The 24,268-nt window shown below is 42.3% G+C and overlaps 1 protein-coding gene across 6 annotated transcripts in view; it reads right to left on the reverse strand.

The window, feature by feature from the left end:
- Positions 1 to 24,268, reverse strand: part of snx13 (sorting nexin 13) — a 188,926-nt gene that overhangs the window by 30,232 nt on the left and 134,426 nt on the right. For all 6 annotated transcript variants that reach the window (XM_078538849.1, XM_078538851.1, XM_078538848.1 and 3 more), the window contains 4 exons: positions 23,722 to 23,821; positions 10,972 to 11,165; positions 4,407 to 4,511; positions 1,227 to 1,359 (listed from right to left, as the gene is read on the reverse strand). In XM_078538849.1, the coding sequence (XP_078394975.1) occupies positions 1,227 to 1,359; positions 4,407 to 4,511; positions 10,972 to 11,165; positions 23,722 to 23,821 (532 nt within the window). The remainder of the gene's footprint in view (positions 1 to 1,226; positions 1,360 to 4,406; positions 4,512 to 10,971; positions 11,166 to 23,721; positions 23,822 to 24,268) is intronic.

The following is a 24,268-nucleotide window of genomic DNA, read 5'->3' on the forward strand; positions in this document are numbered from 1 at the left end:
GCTATGAATGTTTCTACAGCTATTACTCTAAGAAAACGTCAATGCCCACTTTCATTATCCCCAAGATACAACCCCATGAAGCTCAAATTTGTACTTCTGAAATTTATTAATTTGTCATGGTGCAATAGGGATTATTTTGTATGCACTGTATAGGCACGAAGTACCCCAGTTATTCAAATAAGAGTGCAAGAAACATTCTTCAGCAATGGCCACTGACAGCTTCACAGTGAACAATGGACTTGCTAGCACCTAAAAGTTGATTTTATCACAACTGAATATTGACTTAAGTACTGTATTACTATCCATTGCATTCATATATTGAATATATTTTAAAGTTAAAATTTACACAAGCAGTAGTAATAACATTGACATGGTTATAATGTGTAAATGTAACATAGATCTACCAATTTCAATGAGCTACTTCTCATCAAACTCTTGATGCTATCCTATTGAAAGTGCTGCAACTAAAATTATAGAAACATAGGATTAAAGATGCACACAACTGTAGTCAGTTATAAAGAATGTCATTCATGAATTTTGTTAGGGTTCCTTTGATAGGATGAAAGCCTGTTTAAAAAGATGCAAACGTACAAATGTTACAACCATCTAAAAAGGTAAAGGGATAAGCTCGGCAACTACAGGCCATGTCAGCTGAATGACAACCATCTAAAAAGGTAAAGGGATAAGCTCGGCAACTACAGGCCATGTCAGCTGAATGACAGTGTTGGAGAAACTTTTGCAGACAATAATCCAATACAATATTAATTGGCATTTGGAAAAATATGGGTTAATAAATGACCCAGACTTGGGTCTGCAGGACCTAATTTTATTATATAAATTTGAAATTGAGGAGGATAGTAACAGACTTCAGGAGGATATAAAGTTTAAAACTACGTATTCCAGACAAACTGACCAATCAGAAATCTATTCCAACAAATGGTGCAATTTGCTGCCTTTTTGTGTCTTAGCTCAAAACTTTTACCTTGACAATTTATGAGGCCTATACCTATTAGTTGCATCTGCATGTGCCTTGCTGTAGGTTAAGATGGTCTGGTTACATGGAACCTGGAATTTCCATTCAGGTTTAAACATTTAGAATCTGAAGTACACCACAGATTATGGTAAACGGTTTTATCAGAAAATTCTGTACTTGGAACCAAGTTGATGTGCTAACAGTTGCTACAGATTAAATCCATATTATGTGTATGAGTAGATTATTCACATACCCAAGTCACCATCATCTGAGCCTCTGATACTTGGATCTTTCAACATGTCTAACTCAGCTAACATCCGCACATAAAGTGGGTTTTGCCTGAAAGAGGGGTAGAATTGCTCATCCTTCAGCATCATTTCATAGACCTTTATAAAAATGCAAACAAACATTAGTTTTCCAAGACATAACACTTCCTTACATTTGTACAAAAATTTCAACATTTTGATTTAACAAGGTGCCACTTTTGAGCAGTAAACATAATAATTGTGTGCCTATGATCCTCGACTATGCCAGGTTCCAGTCAGACATGTCACCATGAGAAAGCACTGATGGGCAAACATTTAGAACCCTGAAGCGCTAAGATATTGAACCTATTCCATCTTTCTGATGTCCTTAGCAATTGGCTCAGAGCACTACTAGCAGAGATCTGGTTGCAGATCACGTGTCTACCTATTGCACTGTAGTCGGTGGGTGCGACAAAAGATGAGAAATATATACGCATATGGATTACAGAAACTAAGTTTTGTATTTTCAGAAAAATATTTAGTAGGCTTGCCCAGATCACCTGGGAGGGGAGATAACGGCCACTACTATTCAAAAATAATACTATGCAGCATCATCGACAATACCACATATATTCTGCAAGCATCTCTGACCCTTTCTAAGCATCTCAGCCTAAAATAGCCATCTTTCAGTAATGGGAGTACATCATCTGGGGACACATGCAGGATTTTAGCTTGCTGCAGAACTGTGCCCTCAACTTCAGGTGATTTTCCATCAGATTGGAGGTGCAGCCTCCGTATTGCTTGTGAAAATCACCAACATTTTTGGAGACTCCTCTTCTGCCTGTGTGCAAGGGCATGCTCTGAGTATTACGCGTGCTCTTTGAACCCAGCAAAGGCAACAGAAGAATATATTCCCTCAATTTGTATTTCACTGTAATATGTTCGAGATGTACTGGCTACTGCTGGGCCTAGGGTGTAGAAAATGATGGGGAAGACAGCAGGGACATGGCATGGTGCATCCTCGAGCAATTTTCCAATCCCAACTACCGCTGAGAAACTGACAGAAAATCCAAGCCCTCATTTTATGGTAATTGTATAATACGGGTATTTTGTGACACCTTATGTGGAATTCTAATCTTCCTCAGTTTTCAGGTGAACAGGTGCACAAATATACATCAAAACAAATTATGCGGACTTGACTAACACTGATGGTGGGCAAACTCTTTCGAGTTATCAACAGTCACAGATTGCAACTCTTTCGAGTATAATCACAGTTCTTAGTTTTCCGGGAGTGGGACATGAACCCACAACCCTCTGATTCAAAGGCGAGGGTGCTATGAACTGAGCCACAGCTGACACCTCTGATGGTGGGCAAACAGCACCAGTCTGAAGCTTAACCAATTTTAACAATCAAGCCTCATTTTCATCCAGCTTGTTGCTTCTCTTATTGAACTCACTATTTAGCCAATTGACTGATAGAAAGCCACCATTGGAGACCCACAGGAACAGTCCCCAGTACTAAGGTAGCTTGACTGGGAGGGCTGCAGGTTATGAGGAGTGAATCCAGACCTAGGGAGGCTCAAGGTTTCCTTATGGGGTATGAAGGAGCACAGTTTCCCTGTGCAGTCTGAGAAAACACTCCTATTCTTCCTGGTCCACAAAGAAACCTAAACAAATTACCTCACTGAACCTCTTCTGGCCCTCAATACAGCTAAAATAGCAGTCAACATCATGGCCCACCATGAATATTAAAAGCAACACTCCATTATTTTCTGATACGCCCATGTAAATGGCAGGTTAAAATCCAATCCCACAGGAAGGCAGCAGGACCCTGGGAGAATAGCAAGGGGTGGCAAGTTGTTGCTCCTATTTTAACTACCCCCCCCTCCACTTGGTTCCTGAAGGCCAGGGTAGCATGCGATTAAAATATCCCTTATTTTTCATTTGTCTGTTTGAAATTCTAATTCTGTATTAGCTGCAGCTCCAAGATTGCCCCAACTAAGATTTGAAAAGTAAAAAGAGCACGAGTACGTCATTTAGCCCTTCGGCCTTCTTTCACGATTTAAGGTCATGGCTGATCTGCGAGTTAATTCCATACAATTGCCTTTGGCTTATATCCCTTGGAGTTTTGTTAACCAAAGGTATGATCAACCTCAGGATTTAAATTCACTATTAATCTATTGCCATTTGCAGAGGAGTGTTCAACCACCCTTTGCATGCAGAAATGTTTTCTAACTTCATTCCTGAATGGTCTGGCTCTAATTTTTAGACTATGCACCTTCTCCTCCCCTACCCCAAGTCCTGGACACTCTTAATTAGTAGAGATAGTTTCTCTACCGACCCCATCAGTTCTCATATTATCTTAAACTTCAATCAAATTACCCCCAACCTAAATTCAAGGGAATACAACCCTAATTTATGTAGCTTCTCCTCATAATTTAATCCTTGGAATCCAGGCATCATACACTGGGGACTGTCTCCAAGGCCAATGTGTCCTTCCTAAGGTGCGGTGCCCAGAATTCCAGGTGTGGCCAAACCAGGACTCTCTATAGCTTTAGCATAACTTCTACCTCTAGATATAAAGGTCAGCATTCCATCAGTCTTTTTGATTATTTTCTGTTCTTGTCCATGACATTTTAATGATCTAAGTACATGGACCCCCCACCCCGCCCCTCTCAATTCTCTTTGGACCTCTACTATTTCTAGCTTCTCACAATTTACTAAGTACCTATTCTATCCTTTTTGGGTCCAAAGTGCTTGACCTTACATTTGCCGACACTGAAATGCATTTGCTAGTTTTGCCTATTTGCTTAATTTATTAATACCACTTTGGAATTTTATGCTTCCATCTACACTGCTGTTGTGATTTGTGACAAATCTAAATGACACCAGAATGTTAGGTTCTCTGAGAACCTCTCAGTTGAATCATGGCTTCAACTGATATTCAGACTTGTCCACTCTTATGGCCCACTGAGTTAGCTTGATAGAGGAACTTATAAAAACTAACAGTGCTTGAATCTTCACTATTCCAGAAATATACTACTCTTTTGATCCAATTATGGATTGGCACTGAAGCTGGTAATGGAAAATCCATTTTTCAGAGTGCTCCAATTGTCTAGCATAAATATAAACAGACGTCAGAAAGACAGAAGGCAACTAATAAAGTTCAAGTTCTTCATCAAACTTACTTTTCTTTGAATGTCATCAAATATTTCTGGTGTGGGATCTTCATAATTTAACGTTTCTGCCAATTTAGCAACCAAATTATCATCCACATGAACTCTTGGAGATGCCTGGTAAAAGGAGAAAAAAGATCTTATTGGTAATTCAACAATTTTCCACCAAATTCATGTGAACCACCACTTAAGTTTGTTTCTGCCATTGGCATCAATAACATTTAAAGTTTTCAAACATGCAATTGAAGCAATTTTTTCAGTTACCCAAATAACATATTCCTTTTCTAAACAATATACTTGTCCAAACAAATTAACCCCTCTCCCTGGGAAATTCCACTGAATGGAGGAAGAAGAATATCACCTTTCAATTTATGATGGGTAATGGGGTGGCATCCTGAAGCCTTGATACATTTTTTTCCTTCATGCAAATCTCAGATGCAGAAACTAGTCAAGACAGTCCTGGCATCCCATAAGCAAAAAATCTATGATGTTAAAAATTAATGTTCCAATATATTAAAAAAACTGTGATGAAACTACAAGATGCATGGTGTTCAGAGATTAGGTGAACAGTGTTGTACATAATCTGATTTGATGAGGTATCATTTTCTTGCAAATGATACACAAAGGTAAATTTGTCAAATAATAATTCACTGCAACTATATTTTATACTGCATGTACATGCATGGGTTGCACAATATACAGGTGGGTGAGTCAGGAAGGGTGCTTGCCCTCAAAAGATTTCCAACTCAAGTATTTACATCCATTTCTCCATGAACTACCTTCAGTTCTCTGAGAAAAGAACACTTTTTGGGAAAAATTTCAGTAATTAAGTCATGTAATAACACTTAATAGCTAAGGAAAAGGAATCACAGAGCACCCACAGCAAAAGGGGTTTGAACTTTATAGTATCTGGAATACAAGCCTGATTCAAGAGATGACCACAAGGAGAAACAGGAGGAGGACATTCAGTCCCTCCAACCCAATCTACCATTTCTAGATGTCTATTCTTTTTATGCAAAGGTGCATCCTATTTTAATTCCTAACTGGCCTAGCTCTAAGTTAATTTAACCTCTTTTTCTAGATTCCCCATGAGAGAAATATCTACACTACAGAATTCTTTAATCATTGTAAATACCTTAATTAGATCACCACTTAAGCTTCAGAAAGGAATACAAGACAAGTTTATCCAACCATTGAAGCCCTGATATCACTCTGGTGGATCTGCATTGTCTCCCCTCCAAGGCCAACATACATACATACTTCCTGATGATTGGTGACAAAAACTGAACGTGGTACTCCAGTTGTAGTTTGATCAAGGCTCGATACAACTGAAGTATCACTTATTCACTTTTATATCAATGCATTTCAAAGAAAGGCCAACATTTCATTAGCCTTTTTGATCACATAGGGTGGAATTTTACAACAACGGGATTTTACATTCCCACCGACGTCAACGGAGTTTAGAACAGCTCGCCTCATTTTACAGTCCCGTCCCCGCCACGACAGGGCTGTAAGATTCCGGCCATAGTACACACAAACGCCTTGAGGCAATTGAGCAACTGCAATTTAGCACCTGTGGAAGTGACAGTTGGTGTTGATTGGAAATTGTTAACATTTAAGGTACAGAATGTACCAAGTTTTGATACACCAGGCCCTGTCTCAGTCAGAGGCTGAACCCTATTGAGAGATATAATGGGGCACAGATTAGTCCAAGCGGCAGTTGTTGGTAGAAACTCAGCTGGGGAGCTAGGACCACATCTGTGAATAGAGGCTGAAGTGTAGCCTGATCAAGATAGTGGGAGGTGGATTTAAAAGGTCAGCGCAACTGGCAAAGATGACCAAAAAGGCTGGATCTGGGAACAGATCTGAGAGATATCTGGAATAGTGTGCCTTTTGGTGAGGACTGTACGCATGGAGCATAGGTAGAGTAAAGCTGATGTTTAGATGTAAAGTTGGTGATTAGACTGGCTCCTAGAAGGAGAGGAGCTGAAATCCCTTTTAAGGAAGATAGAGTTTGAAGGACTTGGTGACTCCCATTGATCCATAAAATCTGTGTATACTGCTGAGACAATTTGTAAAATCGGTCTTAGTTTTATCTGTCATTTAAGGTGCAATTGATTGTTGATATGCATCCACAATTTGCCTGTTAATTCACATCTACCACATGTTAATTCTGGATGTTTATTGGGTTGTATTTAGTATTTGCTTTGTTGACTCTTGTACATCAAAAATTCTTCTGTTGTTTCAAACTGTGGAATCTTGTGGCTTTATTCCCCAAGTAAATACCTGAGATTTCAAATTTTGTCTACTTTAAAAAAAGTTATTGGTCTCTACCAAAATCGTAACAACTTGATTACATTTATCCCTCCAAAGCTCCTAGTCTCTCACCATTAAAATATTATGACATATTTTTTTTAAGATTTCATACTTCGCTCCCCTCCCCCCCACCCAATTTAGTTCATTCTGCATAGTTTTGCCCACGCAGTCTATTTTGTTTTGCTACTTCCCTTTCCCACACTCAACTTAACGTGCCACTTTATTATAATATATATAAACATAGCGTACAACAACTATTACAATGGATGCTGAGCCAAAGGAGCAGATACTCAGTGAGCCATTAAAGTTTAGTTGCACTGGTGGATTTGAAGGAGGATCTTAAAGAAAGAGAAGATGGAGGGACACAGGCTGTAGCGAGGGAATTCCGGAGTATGAGACTTACGTACCTCAAGGCATGGAAGAAGTTACACAGATAGGAACCAGAAAGATACATAATGAGGTTTAATAGAAAAAACAGAATTTGAAATTTGAGGCATTGCAGTCTGGGTGCAAATGCTGGTTAGTGCGAATGCGGGTGATGAGTGAGGGGGACTCAATGCCAGATTGGATAGGGTATGGGTAGTAGAATTTTTGATGAGCTACAATTTACAGACGTTTCTGCATGGGAGGCAGCCTGAGAATTTGTAATAGTTGAATCTGAAGGTGACAGGTGTGAATGAGGATTTCAGCAACAAGTGGGTTGAGGCAGGGGAGGTGCCAATGTCACAAAGGTGGTTGATTCTTGTGATGGAGAAAACGGTGCAGAAAGCTCGGTTCCGGATCAAAGAGGAAACTGAGGTTTCAACCAGTCTAGGTTAGCCTGGGGAGGGGGTGGAATTAGTGGCAAGAGGACAGAGATTGTGGTGTTGTGGTGGGAGGGGGTGAATGATGATGATGTAGTACATTAGGCAACTTATATGTTAGTGGCCAAAAAGGCCCAATGACATACAAGTCATTGGATTGGTATCATTGACTAGTTGACTGTCAAGCACTCAGATTTTTGAGCAGGCTATTACCATTTGGAAATAATGACATTTCTGACAACACATTTCCAGGTTGGCAGGTTCTAGTTGTTCCCAAAGAATCAGTACTGGACTGCAACTTACAATTTATATCAATGAATTAGATAACGGGGACCAGGCGTAATGCCTTCTGGCAATATAAAGCTGTGTAGAAATGTAGGCTATGAGGAGGACGGAATGAAGTTGCAAAGGGAAATAGGCAAGTTTAGCAAGTCGGCAAGAATGCAGAAGAGGAATATAATGTGGAGAAATGTGAAGTTATCCACTTTGATAAGAAAAACAGAAAATCAGAAGGCGACAAACTAGGAAATGTTGGTATTCAGAAGGACCTGGATGCCCATTTACATGAATCACAAAGTTAACATGCAGGTACAGCAAGCAATTAAGAATGCAAATGGTATGGTAGCCTTTATTGCAAAGGAATTGGAGCACAAGAGAAAAGTTTTACTGCAATTATAGAGGACCTTGGCAAGACCACAATTGGGAATTTTGATGTTTTGGTGCTCTTCCTAAGAAGGGGTGCAACAAAGGTTCACCAGGCTGAATCCTGGAATGAGGGGATGACCCTATCATGAGAAATTGAGTAGGCAAGGTATATATTCCTTAGAGTTTAGCAGAATGAGAAATTATTGAATTGAAATTTTTTTTTTTAAAAAAGGGGCTTGACAGGACAAATGATGGGGAGTTCAGAACTAAGGGTCACAGGTTTCAGGATAAGGGATTGGCTATTTAGCACCGAGGTGAGTAATTTCTTCACTCAACGGGTTGAAAATCATTGGAATTCTCTACTCCAGAAGCTGTGTATGCTCAGTCGTTGAGTATATTCAAGGCAGAGGTCGATAGATTTTCTGATACTAAGGGAATCAAGGGATATGGGGATATGACGGGAAGTGGAGTTCTATAGAAAATCAGCTGAATGGCCTACTCTGCTCCTATTTCTTTTGTTCATGTGTCTTGGAAAAAATAAACTCACTCATTTTCATTATCGTTTTTGTAGAGTTGAGGCCACTTAAATCACTTTACTTGAAGGTTAGTAAGTGCCAAGTCAGATGAACGTGATTTCTGTATATTCATTAACTGTAGAATGTATTTTTTTTCAGTTTTGGTTTGCAGCATCATGAATGATGAGCAATCAAGCTTATTCCAGGCATCCACACAGGGCAATTAAAGTCAAAAGCAACATTCAGCCCCTCGGGCCTGCTCCACCATTTACCTTATCCACCATTTAATAAGATCATGGCTGATCTGATAGTAACCCGAAATCTGCATCCCACCTACCACCGATAACCTATCGCGCCCTTGCTTACCAAGAATCTATCCACTTCTGCCTTAAAAATATTCAAAGACTCTGCTTCCACCACCTTTTCAGGAGAGTTCCAAAGATGCACGACCTTCTGAGTGAAATTTTTTTGCCTCATCTCTGTTTTAAACAGGCAACCCCTTATTTTAAAACAGTGACCCCTAGTTCTAGACTCTCCCACAAGGAGAAACATCCTCTCCATGTCCACCCTGTCAAGACCCCTCAGGATCTTATATGTTTCAATCAAGTCGCCTCTTCCTCTTCTAAACTCCAGTGGATAAAAGTCTAGTCTGTCCAACCTTTCCTCATAAGACAATCCACCCATTCCATGTATTTGTATGGTAACCCTTCTCTGAACTGACTCCAACGCATGTACATCCTTCCTTAAATAAGGTGCCTAATGTGGTACACAGTACTCCAAATGTGGTCTCACTAGTGCCCTGTACAATTGAAGCCTGAACTCCCTACTTCTGTATTCAATTCCCCTCGCCTCCTTATGTCCTCTTCACAACTTACTTTCCTACATATCTTTGCGTCATCAGCAAATTTGGCAACCATTCCTTCGTCCAAGTCATTTACATAAATTGTAAACAGTTGAGGTCCTAGCATTGGTGGCACACCACTCATTATATCTTGCCAACCTGAAAAGAGCCATCGATGCCTACTCTCTGCTTCCTGTTAGCCAATCAATCTTCTATCCATGCCAATATATTACCCCTATACCATGAGTTTTTATTTTCTCAAAAACCTTTGATGTGGCACTTTATCAAATGCCTTCTGGAAATCTAAATACAGTACACCCACCGGTTTCCCTTTATCCACAGCACATGTTGCTTCCTCAAAGAACTCCAACAAGTTGGTTAAACATGATTTCCCTTTCACAAAACCATTCTGACTTTGTCTGATGACCTTGAGCTTTTCCAAGTGCCCTGCTATAACTTCTTTAATAATTGCTTCTAACATTTTCCCTATGACAGATGTTAAGCTAACTGGCCTGTAGTTTCCTGCTTTCTGTCTCCCCTTTTTGAATAACAGAGTTACATTTGCTATCTCCCAACCTAAAGGCACCGTCCCTGAATCTAGGGAGTTTTTGAAAATTAAAACCAATGCATCAACTATCTCACTTAGCCACCTCTTTTAAGACCCTAGGATGAAGCCCATCAGGACCCAGGCTCTTGTCAGCCCGCAGCTCCAACAATTTACTCAGTACCACTTCTCTGGTAACTAATTTTCCTGACTTCCTTCACCATTTCCATTTTCCGGTTTATAGCTGCTTCTGGGATGTTACTTGTATCCTCTATACTGAAAAGTGATGCAAAATACCTGGTCAATTCATCTGCCATCTCATTTTCCATTACTAATTCTCCAGACTCAATTTCTATAGGACCAACACTCACTTTGTTAACTCTTTTCTTTTTTAAATATTTATTAAAAAATTTTACTGTTTTATATTTCTGGCTAGCTTTCTCTCATACTCGAATTTTTCCCTCCTTATTAGTCATTCTTTGCTGATTCTTATATTCTGCCCAATCTTCTGTCCTTCCAACTATCTTTGCACAATTATATGCTTTTTCTTTAAGTTTGATACTATCTTTAACCTTTCTAGTTAACCACAGATGGTGCGTCCATCCCTTGGAACTTTTCTTACTCGTTGGAATGTATCCATTCTGTGCATTCCGAAATATCCCCATAAATATTAGCCACTGCATCTCTATTGACTAAGCCCTTAACCTAATTTGCCAGTTAACATCCTAACCAAAATACCACATCGAAATACTGCACTCAGGTGTTTTTGGCTAAATTATGTTTTCAAGTTTCTGGGGTAGAACTTCAAGCCATAGCCTTCTGACTGAAAAAAAAGTGTGACCAGTAAATGTACACTGATACATGAAGGATACTAAGCACTCTATTTCAAGTCAACAGAATGGTATAACTTTACCTTTTCTGACAAATACTGATCATAAACACCTACAGCTGCAGCACGCAGCAATTCTTTGGTTTGATTGCTCTGTCTTTTTCCATCCTTTTGGACACTTCGTAAAACATCCAACTGCTGCTGCGCAGTGACTCTGTATCCTTCCACGGTTAACCAGAAGAAGAGATGTGCCTGTCCCTCAGTCTGCTGCATATAATCTGCAACCAGGAAGATATCACCTTTTTAATGGTCTGCAGCAACTTAATTAGTTTCATTTCATAATTTGACCCAATTAAATAATTTCTCTCAAATGTTTTTAGGGTTACATCTAATAATATCAATTCTATAAGTTAGACAAAAACAAACAAATATCAGTTTATAAAATGAATACTTCTAGCAAAATAGATGCTTCTTGCAATCAGTCCAAGTCTGGCAATTTTAAGCATGCCGATATAATGACGCAATTTGCTGAACAAATTCATATTAATTCAGGATCCTGAAAATAAACCAATTCTTTGTAAAACAGATTAACTTTAATTCATATAGTTCTACATGCCCTTAGAATGTTTCAAAACACTTCACAGCCAAATTAATTAGATCAGAAATGTAGCCATTCTTTTGCAGGCAAGTATGGCAGCTAAATTACATTTGGCATAGTCCCAGAGTCTGTGGACAGCGTAGAAAGCGGAAGAATGACCTGGCATTCTGGCAAGGTGAGTGCAGCCTTAAATATGACTAATGATGAGTATAACTTTGGAGAAAGGAGTGCCCACCCAGTCAGCAGCAATGTCCCGGCATCAACATCATAAGAAATAGGAGAAATCAGCCATTCAGCCCCTCAAACTCGCTCCGTCATTCAACCCCTCGAGCTCACTCCGCCATTCATGAAGATCATGGCTGGTCTGTGTGTGTTTAAAATTTGACATTCCCATCTACCCTTGATAACCTTCGATTCCCTTGCCTAACAAGAACTTATCTACCTCCACCTTAAAAATATTCAATGAACCCGCTTCCACCGCCTTTTGAGACAAAGTTCCAAAGTCGCACAACTCTCAGAAAAAATTTCTCCTCACCCCTGTCCTAAAAGGGCGACCCCTAATTTTAAAATAATGCCCCTTAATTCTGGACTCACCCACAAGGGGAAACATCTTTCCACCTCCACCTTGTCAATGCCGTTCAGGGTCTTATATACTTCAATCAAGTCACCCCTCACTCTTCTAAATTCCAGTGGAAACAAGCCCAGTCTATCTAACCTTTCCTCATAAGACAATCTTCTCATTCCAGGTATCAATTTAGTTGACCTCCTCTGAACTACCTCCAACGCATTTACATCCTTCCTTAAATAAGGAGACCAAAACTGCACACAGCATTCGCGATGTGGCATCAGCTGCCACATGCATGGGAGCCTCTCTGTGGAGGATTCCGGTCAGCCGGAGTTGGCCCCTGCACTACCAGTACAGAAAGGCCACCTGCAGGCAGCATCCCTGTGTTGCCATGATGAACAGTTAGGCTGTCACCAACATAGGTAGATGGAGCATAATGTGGAAAATGTGAAGTTGTTCACTTTGACAGAAAGAATAAAAAAAGCTGAGTATTACTTAAACGGACTGCAGAATTCAGAGGTACAGAGGGATCTAGGTATTTCATGCATGAGTCACAAAAAGTTAGTATGCAGGTACAGCTTGTAATCAAGGAGGCAATTGGAATGCTATCCCTTATTATGAGAGGAATTGAACATAAAAGTAAGGATGTTATGCTTCAGTCATACAGGGCATTGGTGAGACAACATCTTGAATACTGCGTGCAGTTTTGGTCTCCTTATTTAAGCCAGGCAGTTCAGAGGAGGTTTACTAGATTGATACCTGGAATAAGCTGGTTGTCTTATGAGGATAAGTTGGATTGGCAGGGCTTGGTTCCACTGGAGTTTAGAAGAATGAGGGGTGACTTGATTGAAGCATATAAGATGCTGAATAGTCTTAACAAGGTGGACATGAAAAGGGTGTTTCCTCTTGTGGGTGAACCAAGAACTAGAGGGCATTGTTTTAAAATTAGGGGTCGCCCCTTAAAGACAGATGAGGAGAAATTTTTTCTCTGGGGGTTGTGCCACTTTGGAACTCTCTGCCTCAGAAGGCGGTGGAAGCAGGGTCACTGAATATTTTTAAAGTGGAGGTAGATAGATTCTTGTTAGGCAAGGGAATCAAAGGTTATTGGATAGATGGGAATGTGGAACTTGAAACACAAACAGATCAGCCATGATCTTATTGAATGGCAGAGGGACTGAATGGCCTACTTCTGCTCCTATTTCATATGTTCATACAGGTGTGTATTTCTGATGGGCTATGCCTGCAGGAGAAGCAAGTGCACAAAGCGCAAGAAAGAGCAAGAACTGGAGCCAGTGTCCTATATATGGTGATCCTCACACCAATGGAAGAGGCTGCATTGGAGCTGGGAGGAATGGAAGCAGGCAAGACAATTGTGGATGGTGAACTGGGTGGCGAATCCAGAGAGACCAAGTACTTTAATGAATGGGCACAAACAAAAAGCACAAAAGAGCTCATGTGCCCACCACTGGTCACAGAGCTCAGAGGTCCAGGTGATGAGTAGTCAGAAGGTCATGTTGGAATGTGCAATACCTTCTCATTACTCATCTCTCTCTCACAGGACGTTTACAACATCAGGGAGTTGCAGAGCCTACAGGACAGCCCTCCATCTCAGAGGAGACGATGATCTCAGTGGGTGCAGCATTACATCATTCCCTTGCACCTTCCACCAGCGCAGATACTCTCATGTTGGTGGCCAGTTGCGTGTGAGTAGTAAAGTGATCACAATCTGGTGACAGAGGCTGTGACGTTCATGGGCACTCACATTCTGAGGATTGTACGAGGGTATGGTGATGCTCAGCTTTAGGCTGATGACATGCCTCTGGAGCTGTCAGCAAGGTGGCAGATGTTGGTGCTGCAGTGCTAATTACATGAACATTTGGCAGAGCTTCCAGAGGTTATGTGCACACATGTGCGGATGATGGAGGAGTCTATCCTGACCATGAGTATAGTCATGTCTCTGGCATATGCATGCATGGCTTCCTCCAGTGAGAGTGGCAACCGTCACAGAGTGCCACATCCAGCAAATGCCAGAGATAGGCGTGAACCTGCATGCCATCACCATCTCCATGATCTCTTTGGAGCAACAGCTTGGAGAGAGGGCGGGTCAAAACGTCTGGAGTCATCACCAGGTCCTCAAACTCGACAGGTGAGCAGGGAGGGGCAAGTGTGCCTTGAAAGAGAAGAGGAAAGACTGCCTGAAGTACCTGGGGGCTCCTCAGGGCAGTCCTGGTGTGGACAGTGGGTTCTCGTCCCCTCTGACAGTGATACCAATGCCAATATGCCAGGGTCCTCCAAGCATCAGGTAACCAGAGGGTAATCACTATGACTATCAAATGCCACAGAGCAGAAAGCAACAGCCTCTACTTCAGCTGACAGCGCAGGGGGAATCACCATGTAGGGACAGCTGCAAGGGTATAAGAAAGTCCAACTAGCTACGCTTGGATTTCATGGGGTTAGATTATATAGTTTGATGTCACCTTGCTATTTATCTTTAACGAGATGGGAAATGCTGCATCACAATGGGCCAATAACAGTTCAACTGCTATTGCAAAGGGTCTGATGGGAAAAACCACATCGCATATTAGGTCAATGCATTATTCATGCCATAGCTCCATGTCATGATGGGTCTAGTGAGGTGGTAAGGGCATTCAAGGAAAAGGGAACAGGGCTTTAGAAGTTAGATGATTTATTTGCTTACATGGGCTTTTAAGGAAGACTCAAGCGAAACGTGTTAGTGAGTCGCGAGCCTCCCTTGCATGTATCACATTTCTTCTTGCCTAGGTCCATCAGCATCTTCTTAACCCACCCGGTCAACATTCCTCCTCCAAATCTACTCCTCAGAGAAGCATCGTGCTCCAGAATGTCCTCATTGTTCAAAGCCAGGTTGTGCAAAGCACAGCACACCACAATGGTACATGAGACCCTTGCTGGGCGTATACTGATGGTCTTCACCAGACCTATCAAGGCATCTAAGTTGCATCTTCAGAAGCTGTATGGTCTGTCTGTTCAATGGGCATGGAATTGTCAATTGGCAGCTATTGTATCTCTACATCTGTGCTTGAATTCTGCACAGGTGTAAGAAGCTATGCCTTCCACAGGTAGCCCTTCACCCAGTATCAAATCCTTGAAAGCATGCGAGGGGCCTGTAAAGATTGGGCACCTGGGACTGCCTTACTGTGTAGGCATTGTGACAGCTCCCAGGAACCTTGCACAGGCCTGAAGACCATTTGGGGTGGTTACAGACCAGTTGTACATGGAGAGAGTGGAAGTCCATCCTTTTCGCTGCTGCTTGATCTGTGGGAGCCTTGAGAGCCACATGCATGCAGTCACACCCTATCCCTGGGAGAATCCAGCAATGGTCTCAAATCCTACAGCCCTCTCAGTCTAACTGTCGAGATTAGTGCAAAACCCCAAATACTGGCCAGCTTTCTTGAACATGGCACTGGTTATCATCTTGGGGCACAATGTGCCTCAGCCTGGACAATCCCACAGTTATCTCCAGAAGAACCCTACAATGATCGCGAGTCGTAGAAATCAGTGCTACCATAAACTTCACCAATACAAGCAATGGGCACCCGCCACTTCCCATTGGGTTCAGCTCCTCCTCCATCATGGCACACAACTCAGTGAATACCTCCCTGGAGAGGTGCAATCTTCGACGACATTGATTCAAATGTCGGAGCAGGAAAGTTCTGACGTTAGAACCTTGAGGGGTACTGTTGTCTGCGCCACAGGGGCTAGCTGCATACCCCTCTGCATTTTCCTTCCCGCTGTCCCCTTGGAGGCTCATGATCCTAGTACCCTTCTAGGTGCTGCAGCTGTCTCCCTCTTTGATGCCCCTACTCAAAGGGCCCCTCCCCAAGCCCCGAGTGAATGAACCCCACTGCAAACTGTTGCACTCGCTTCTCAAGGTCTCTCAGCTCCCTTGTCCTATACACACAAGTGGCAAGTTAGAAAGGACACAATCTGAATGTCTCCACTGTGCTCATCCAGGAATGGGCAAGCCTCCAGGTTGCTACAGTCACTGTTGACTATCACCCTCTCTACCAAGCCATGCTACCTTTCACAGTGTTTGCCAATTGCAGCCAAGTCAGACCTTCTATTGAGTTTCTACCTCCTTATAGGCTTTGGAGCTCTGTTGTTCTTGTGCACCCTTACAAATTTGTAAACAGTTGGAAAAATCACTGAATTGTCTGTTTAATAGGCTTAATTATCTTCCTGAAGCCTTCAGTCTCCAACTGCCAGCCAGGCCACCTCTAGAAATATCCCTTCAGTGGCGTAAATATGTCAGGCTTTCTTTCTAACACCATCCGTCGGTATTCTGCCACCCTTCCTGCCTCCCAGTCCATCTCCACAGTGATGACAAAATTTCACCCAACAATTCCGATGCCTTGACTGATTGGGGCTCTTTGCAGCATGTGCCAGAGAGGGTCTTCCAGTTTGTGGTGGTGTGCTTCATCCTTTACAACCTGGCCGTTATGGGAATGCAGTCACTAGCTCCTACCATCCAGATGCCACCTTAGTAGGAGGAGGAGGAGGAAGAGAAAGACAAGGGGGAAACATGGACTTCATTCAACTGGGCACAGCAAGACAGAGGTGAGGCGCTGCCTCACTTGAAACAAACAAACTCCCTCGTCTTAACATGGACCCACCACTCCAGAGCCCCCCACAGCAGAACCTGTCGGAGAGCTGGCACACAAGGTACCTTTTCCCCCCCGGCCTGGCCGCAGCCGTCGTGTCCGGTGACTCAGTGTGTGCTGATCCCGACTCTATACTACTTAAGATTCCCGCAGTGCCAGTATCTGAGTATATCAAGTGACAGCCAGTGCATCCACATCATTTTCATGGGGTAGATCTTCCTCTTCCTCCTGCCTCTGCTGAGGCTGTCCAAGCAACAGTTCTTCTGTATCTGAACATATACAGGCAGAAAGTGAGGGTTGATCTGAGGTAGGGGGTGGGGCGGAAAGCAGGAGATCCATGATCACACCAGCTTCAACTTTCATTTGATGCCACATATCAGGATGAGGGTGAGGGAGGAGTTTAAAAGAGGCAAAAGATTGTTACTGTCATCTTGGACAGCCTCTGGTGCACCAGATGCTATGGTCTGCGTTGCCTCTGGGCCCATAATGCACAGCACTATCCCCTCCAGGTGACAGATTGCTGGAGCCCTCCACTTGGATTCTGCCTCCTCTCATGTCAACCTTCTGCAAGAGAGCAGAATGTCAGTAACTTGGGTGATGTGCCAGTCATAGCTGAATAGCTTTGGATATGTGGAGACAGGGAGAGGTGGTGTGTGACACTCGCAACTTTGGAAAATGTGTGGAGAGAGGTAGAGTATATAAATGTTAGGAGTGAGTCCAGAGTGTGGTGCATTGAGCAGAGTAGGAGCTTGTTGGCGTGATGGGCATGAGATGAACAGTGAGGATGCATTCATTCAGCTTAACCACCCATATAAGGTCATTGTATTTTGTCCTGCATTGCTGCCATGTCCTTGATGTTAGATAACAGGCATTCACCTCCCAGGTGATGTTCTCCCATTCCTTCTTCAGGACTAGTCTAGAAGGTTTCTTTCTTACCCAGAGAAACATTGTACTCCAGGAGGGAAGAACTCAGTCATCAAAGCCTACAGCGCGGCATTGCTAAAGTGAAGAGGCCCTCTCCCTTGACTGCTGAGACGTCCTTCCAGTGTTGAGAACTGATTTTCTGTCAGCCATGATTGCTTGCAAGTGTGTAGCCTCCCTTAAATAGGCAATGACTCTTTAAGAGGATAAGGTTGCCAGGACATGATCAGCAAGCGATGCTAACTGAGCCTCCTGCTGTGCGCAGAGGCTGCAGGCAGCTTGGAGGTCAGAGATTCAGTGCTGGATCAGCTTGGGCCATTGCAGAAATCATATAAGTGAGGTGGGTAAGCAAAAATTGTGTTGTCCCCATTTCAATCTGCATGGACATAGGTAGGAAGCGAATTGTGACCCCTGCTCCCAAAAACTGGCTTCAACCAATTTCAAGTTTTAAGAGTACAAAGCAGGGAAGTCATGCCTTTATGCTGGTTAGGCCTCAGCTGTAGTATTGTATTCAATTCTGGGCACATACTTTGGCAAGGATGCAGAAGAGATTTATTAGAATGATACAAAGGGTGAAAGACTTCCGCTGCTAGAGAAATGGAGCTGGTTCTCCTTTGAGCAGAAAGACTTTGGAGATTTAACCGAGGCGAATCATAGAATGATGCACCACAGAAGAAGCCCATTCAACCCATCATACCTTTGTTTACGCCTGGAGAGCACTATCCAATTCATCCCATTCCTTAAATCTTTTCCCAAAGCCCTGCAAACATTTCCACTTCAAGTATTTATCCAATTCCCTCTTGAAAGTTATTACTGAATCTGCTTCCATCATCCTTTCAGACAGCGCATTCCAGATCACAACAACTTGCTGCATAAAAATGCTTTCCTCATGTCACCTTTGGCTCTTTTGCAAACTACCTTAAATCTGTCCCCTCTGGTTACTGACCTGTCTCCCATTGAAGAGAGTTTCTCCTTATTTGCTCTTTCAAAACCATTCATGATTTTGAACACCTATCAAATCTTACCTGAACCTTTTCTGCTCTAAGAACTGCCTTCATTTCTCTCACTCCTTTTCTCTCACATTTTAATCTCTTTATCGTTTGTTATTAGGGAAGCTCTCGTTATGGATGTCCCATCTTTTCCCCTCATGAGAATATGCCTAGTGTGTACAAGAACAATCTTCTCTTTGAAGGACCCCCATTATTCATTCTTTGGCTAACCTGCCAATTTCTTATTCCAATTCATCTGGCCAGATCCTTTTACAACTCACTGAAATCAAACTTCCTCCAGTTGAGTATTTTCACATTTAACCTTTTCCTTGTCCTTTTCCAGAACTACACCAAAGCCAATGGTACACTGATCATTGTTTCTCAGATGCTCTCCTACTGAAATATACTCTACTTGTCCCACTTTATTCCCCAGAAAAGGATACAGCTCTGTATCCTTCCTTGTTAGGCTGTAAACACATTAATCAAGAAAGTTCTCTTCTATAAGTTTCAGTGATTCTCCCCTGCTCCACCCCCACCACTTTTGCCCTTTTCACTGTTACTTTCCTCGTCTGTATGTGGATAATTGAGGTCCTCCATTATCACTACTCCAAATTTCTTGCATCTTTCTGCAATTTCTCTGTAAATTTGCCCCTCCATCTCCTTTCCATTATGGCCTATATTATTCACTCAACAATGGAATAGCTCCTTTATTCTAAAAAATGACTGTCTTTGAACCCTCAATTACATTGTTCCTTTCCAGTACTGTGACAGCACCTTTGATCGATACTGATGCTCTTTCAAAACCATTCATGATTTTGAACACCTGGACCTTTTCTGCTCTGAGAACTGCCTTCATTTCTCTCACCTTTTAATCCCTTTATCATTAGTTATTAGGCAAGCTCTCGCTATGGATGTCCCATCTTTTTCCCTCATGAGAATATGCCTAATGTGTACAAGAACAATCTCCTCTTCCATTTTTTTCCTTCCCTCTCTGTACTGGATGCAATGTAGCCAGGAATATTAAGTGTCCATTCCACCCCTTGCTTGAGCCAGGTTGTTATTGACTATATCATAATCTCATGTTGCTATTTCTGCCTGCACCTTACCAGCCTTATTTAAAGTGCTTCATACTTTTACATACACATAGTTTGCCTCACATTTCACCACCCCCTCAACCTTATGATCCCTCCTATTTCTGAAATACTTCATTCTAATGCTGCTCGTCTCCTCCAATGCTTGCTGTTATCTTTTATCTCTTCTTTAATGCTTCATCCTTATGCTCGCCCTCCTACTAATTTAGTTTAGTGGAACCAGATGGTCTTACCAATTTAGTATAGTGGAACCAGATGGACATAGTCATAGACACTTTAGGTCCACCATGTTAACTACATCCTCAAATATTTTTACTAGTCAGGCATGACCTACCATTCACAAAGCCAAACTTACTTTCTTTGATTATCAAGAGAAATGTCATGAGAGATCTACGAATGATATTAAGTAGCTTATAGCAACAGGGAGCGGATACACCAAATTCAAGAACTGACAGCAGTGTATCAGTGAGGGACCAGAGATTGGGGCTGGATACCCACCCATCAGCAATCTGGTTGCAGATTCACGCTACGAGCAATACCATGGAAAATCTATTCACGATAATAAATTGAACTATTTCACCTAACTGTGCATTAATACTACTGGGTCTGTTACACTTCATATTGTTTGCTATGACCTGCACAAGTAATGATACAAGATAAACCTTTCAATGTCCACAGCCTTCTGTCTAATCCATCTAATATAACCTTGTGCCAGACTCCATTCACTCTTAGATAGATCAGCCAGTTAATGCTGCTCCATTTCCTTCATATAAAAGTGAGCAGCCTCCTGCTTCAAATTTAGTCAGTTTACAAACCTATTCAAATCATTGGTCTCCCTGTGAAGCACAGTGAGAATCTCAGGATGGCTCTGTGATGTCACAGTTTGACCCACCCATTTAAAGGGCCCTCCCCGTGATGAACCCATTTGGTTCACTAAGGTTGTTTAGGGAAGGAAATATCGAGTACTTACTGGATCTGGCCTACACATGACTCCAGATCCACAACAACATGGTTGACTCCTAACTGCTCTCTGAATCATCCTAGAAAGCCACACAGTTGTACTAAACCATGACAAAAAAAAGCCAATATCCCAGACTCTTCTTTCATCATCCTTGGGTGTGTCCTGTCCCACCAGCAGGACAGACCCACCAGAGAAGGCAGCACCAGTGGTATGTAAGTCAGGACGGACAGGCTCTGATAATCTTCAACATTGACTCCAAAACCCATGAAATCTCATGGCATGAGGTCAAACATGGTTAAGGAAACTTCCTGCTTATTACCATCTATCGCCCTCCCTCAACTGATGAATTGTACTCCCCATGTTGAGCATCACAGGGAACAAACACTGGATGGTAGCAAGGGCTCAGAGGATACTCTCGGTGGGGGGGCCTCAATGTCCATCACCAGGAGTGGTTCGGTAGCACCACTACTGACCAAGCTAGATAAGTCCTAAAGAAATACATGCCAGACTGGGCATGTGGCAGGTGATGAGAGAAACACAGAGAGAAACTCACTAATCTGCCTGTCACAGATGCATCCATCCATGACAGCATTTGTAGAAGTGACCACAGTGTATTCCTTGTGGAGATGAATTCCTGTCCTCACCGTGACGATAACCCCTTATGTTGTGTGATTCCACAAATATCCCTATCCTCAATGATGTCAAAAGCCAGGACCTCAGAGCAAAAGACAAGGCTGAAGCATTTGCTCAGCCAAAAGTGCCAAGTCCATCTTGGACTCCACCTGAGGTCCTCGCCATCACAGATGCTAGCTTTCAGCCAATTCAAATCACTCCACATGATATCAAGAAATGGATAAAGACACTGGATACAGCAAGGGCTATGGGCCCTGGCAATGCCCCAGCTGTAGTACTAAAACTTGTGCTCCAGAGCTAGCCATGTTCCTAGCCAAGCTGTTCCAGTATAGTTATAACACTGGCCTCTATCCAACAAAGTGGAAAATTTCACAAAAAGCAGGATACCTCCAGTCCGCCAATGAGAGTCCCACCAGTCTACTCTCAATCATCAGCAGCACTTAGACAGCACCAACCTGCCCACTGATGTTCAGTTTGGGTTTCACCAGAGCCATTTGGCTCCAGACCTCATTAGAGCCTCGGTTTGAATGTGGAAAAAACAGCAGATCGCCAGAGGTGAGGCGAGATTGACTGCCTTTGACATCAAGGCAGCATTTGACCAAGGGTGGCATCAACAAGTCCGCAAAAAATTGAAGTCAATGGTAATTGGGGAAAAATCTCCACTGATTGAATCATACCAAGCACAAAGAAAGATGGTTGTGGTTACTGAAGGCCAATCATCTCAGCCGCTGGACTTCACTGCATGAGTTTCTCAAAACAGTGTCCTCTGCCCAACCATCTTCAGCTGCTTCATCATTAAGCAAGAGGGGTAACAGGAATAGGGAAGTTCGCTGATGATTGCAGTGTTCAGTACGACTCCTCAGATATTGAAGCAGTCTGCCTGTATGCAGCAAGATCTGGACAACCCTCAGGCTTGGGCAGGTAAGTGGCAAGAAACAGGTGCACCACACAAGTGCCAGGCAATGACCATCTCCAACAAGAGAGAATCTAACCATCACAACTTGATATTCAACAGCTTCACCATCGCTGAATGCCTCACCATCAACAGCCTTGGGGTTACCATTGACCAGAAGCTTAACTAGATCAGCCATATAAATACCGTGGTTGCAAGTGTGCAGTTGGGAATTTTACAGCTATTAACTCACCTCTTGACTCCCCAAAGCCTGGCCACCATCTACAAGGCACATTACAAGAGTGTGAAGGAATACTCTCCATTTGCCTGGATCATTGCAGCTCCAACAACACGCAAGAAATCCGTTACAATTCAGGACAAAGCAGCCTGCTTCGTCGACGCCCATTTATCACCTTAAACATTCATTTTCTTCACCACCACCACTCAGTGGCAGAAGTGTGCACCGTTTACAAGATGCACTGCAGCAACTCATCAAGGCTTTTTCGACAGCAGAACCCATGACCTCTACAAACTAGAAGGACAAGGGCAGCGAAGCACGAGAACACCATCATCTGCCAGTTCCCATCCATGCCACATGCCATCCTGACACGGTACTATATCAACATTCCTTCACTGTTGCTAGGTCAAAATCTGGAACTGAATTAATTAGAAATGCACTTTTCTATCATACTGTAATTACAAAAACTGTGGTGGTCCTACATACCATCTGCTACCCTGCCCTGCCTTTTCTTGCCCTATCCCAGCTTTGCGTACAGGACCCTTTCAACATTAATGATCAGTGCAACAGCCCGTCCTGATCAGTGCAATCATATTTTCTCGTCATCAGGCAGTCCCCAATGCCAGTGCTGAACAAATTCAAAAATTTTTAAACTTGCCTCACCACTTGATGTGCAATTATGGACCTCTGGCACTGGGGGTGAAACCTGCCTTACAAAAAGGTTAAACAGTCTGCAATGGGCTGCAGATCCTTCACACTGTGTACTGATACAGCATAGATAACTGCGAACAAACACTCTCAACTGACATCCTTTGTGCTCTTGACAAAGCTTCAGTCTGCTCAAAGAACCTCCTAGGTGTACAGAAGAACAGGCAAACTTCCAGATGTAGGCTTTGCATTGAAGTATCAAGCATAGCAGTTATAAAAAATTCAAAGAGCATGACAAGCACACAGCTTTGACTGTCAGTGGACAGCCGTTTCCAGAGCTGCTCTAACTATATTAAATGTGGCACAGCAAGTATGGTGCATTAAGGTGAAAGATCAACCATATCCAGGTTCTGCAAGCATATTTTGAAAAATGATGATGCAATTTATGCGCCACGTTATTTTTCGTGAAATGGGAAAAAATTATAAACATTAACACTTAAACAAAAACTTAATTATTTCTTCCCTTGCAGAAATACATCAGAATCAAAGCACAACTTAAACACAATTTTATGTTTAAATCTTAAATTTAATAGAATTAAATCTTGAATGTTTATATCCCTAATTATTGCTGAGTCCAAGAGTTTAAGAAAGCACTTACCCATGAAAAACTGTAATGCAACGTTGTTCATAAGAATACTGTCTAGGGGGATCGTGCAAAGTTTTCCAAAGTTCGCAGCAAGCTTGAGCGTATCTACTTCCTGCAGATTAAAAAAAGTGAATAAGCAGCTGAAAATTTGTCACACAACAGCAAAGTTTGGAGAAAATGCTGACTCAGCTACACTCTCATTAAAACTTGCAAGAGTTGCAGAAAGTGGAGGGGGTAGTTGCACTTTTAATCGCACCTTTCATGAACTCAGGATGTTCCAGCGTGTTTCAAAGCCAATAATTTATTTTTGAAGTATTGCCATGGTTGTTCTGCAGGTAAAGCCTTTGCTTAGGTTTGAATATGTTTGTGCGCTCAAAACAAAAATCAAAATTACACAAAATAAATCTATAAAACTTTATACAGTTCATGAGAAGGATTCCTGGGATGAGAGGGTTTTCCTATGAGAGATTGAGTAGAATGGGCATATACTCTCCGAAGTTTAGAAGAACGAGGAATCATCTCATTGAGGCAGAAAAGATTCTGAAAAGGCTCAAGATGC

This window comes from Cetorhinus maximus, chromosome 3, assembly GCF_964194155.1.
Source record: "Cetorhinus maximus chromosome 3, sCetMax3.hap1.1, whole genome shotgun sequence".
NCBI classification, from domain to species: domain Eukaryota; kingdom Metazoa; phylum Chordata; class Chondrichthyes; order Lamniformes; family Cetorhinidae; genus Cetorhinus; species Cetorhinus maximus.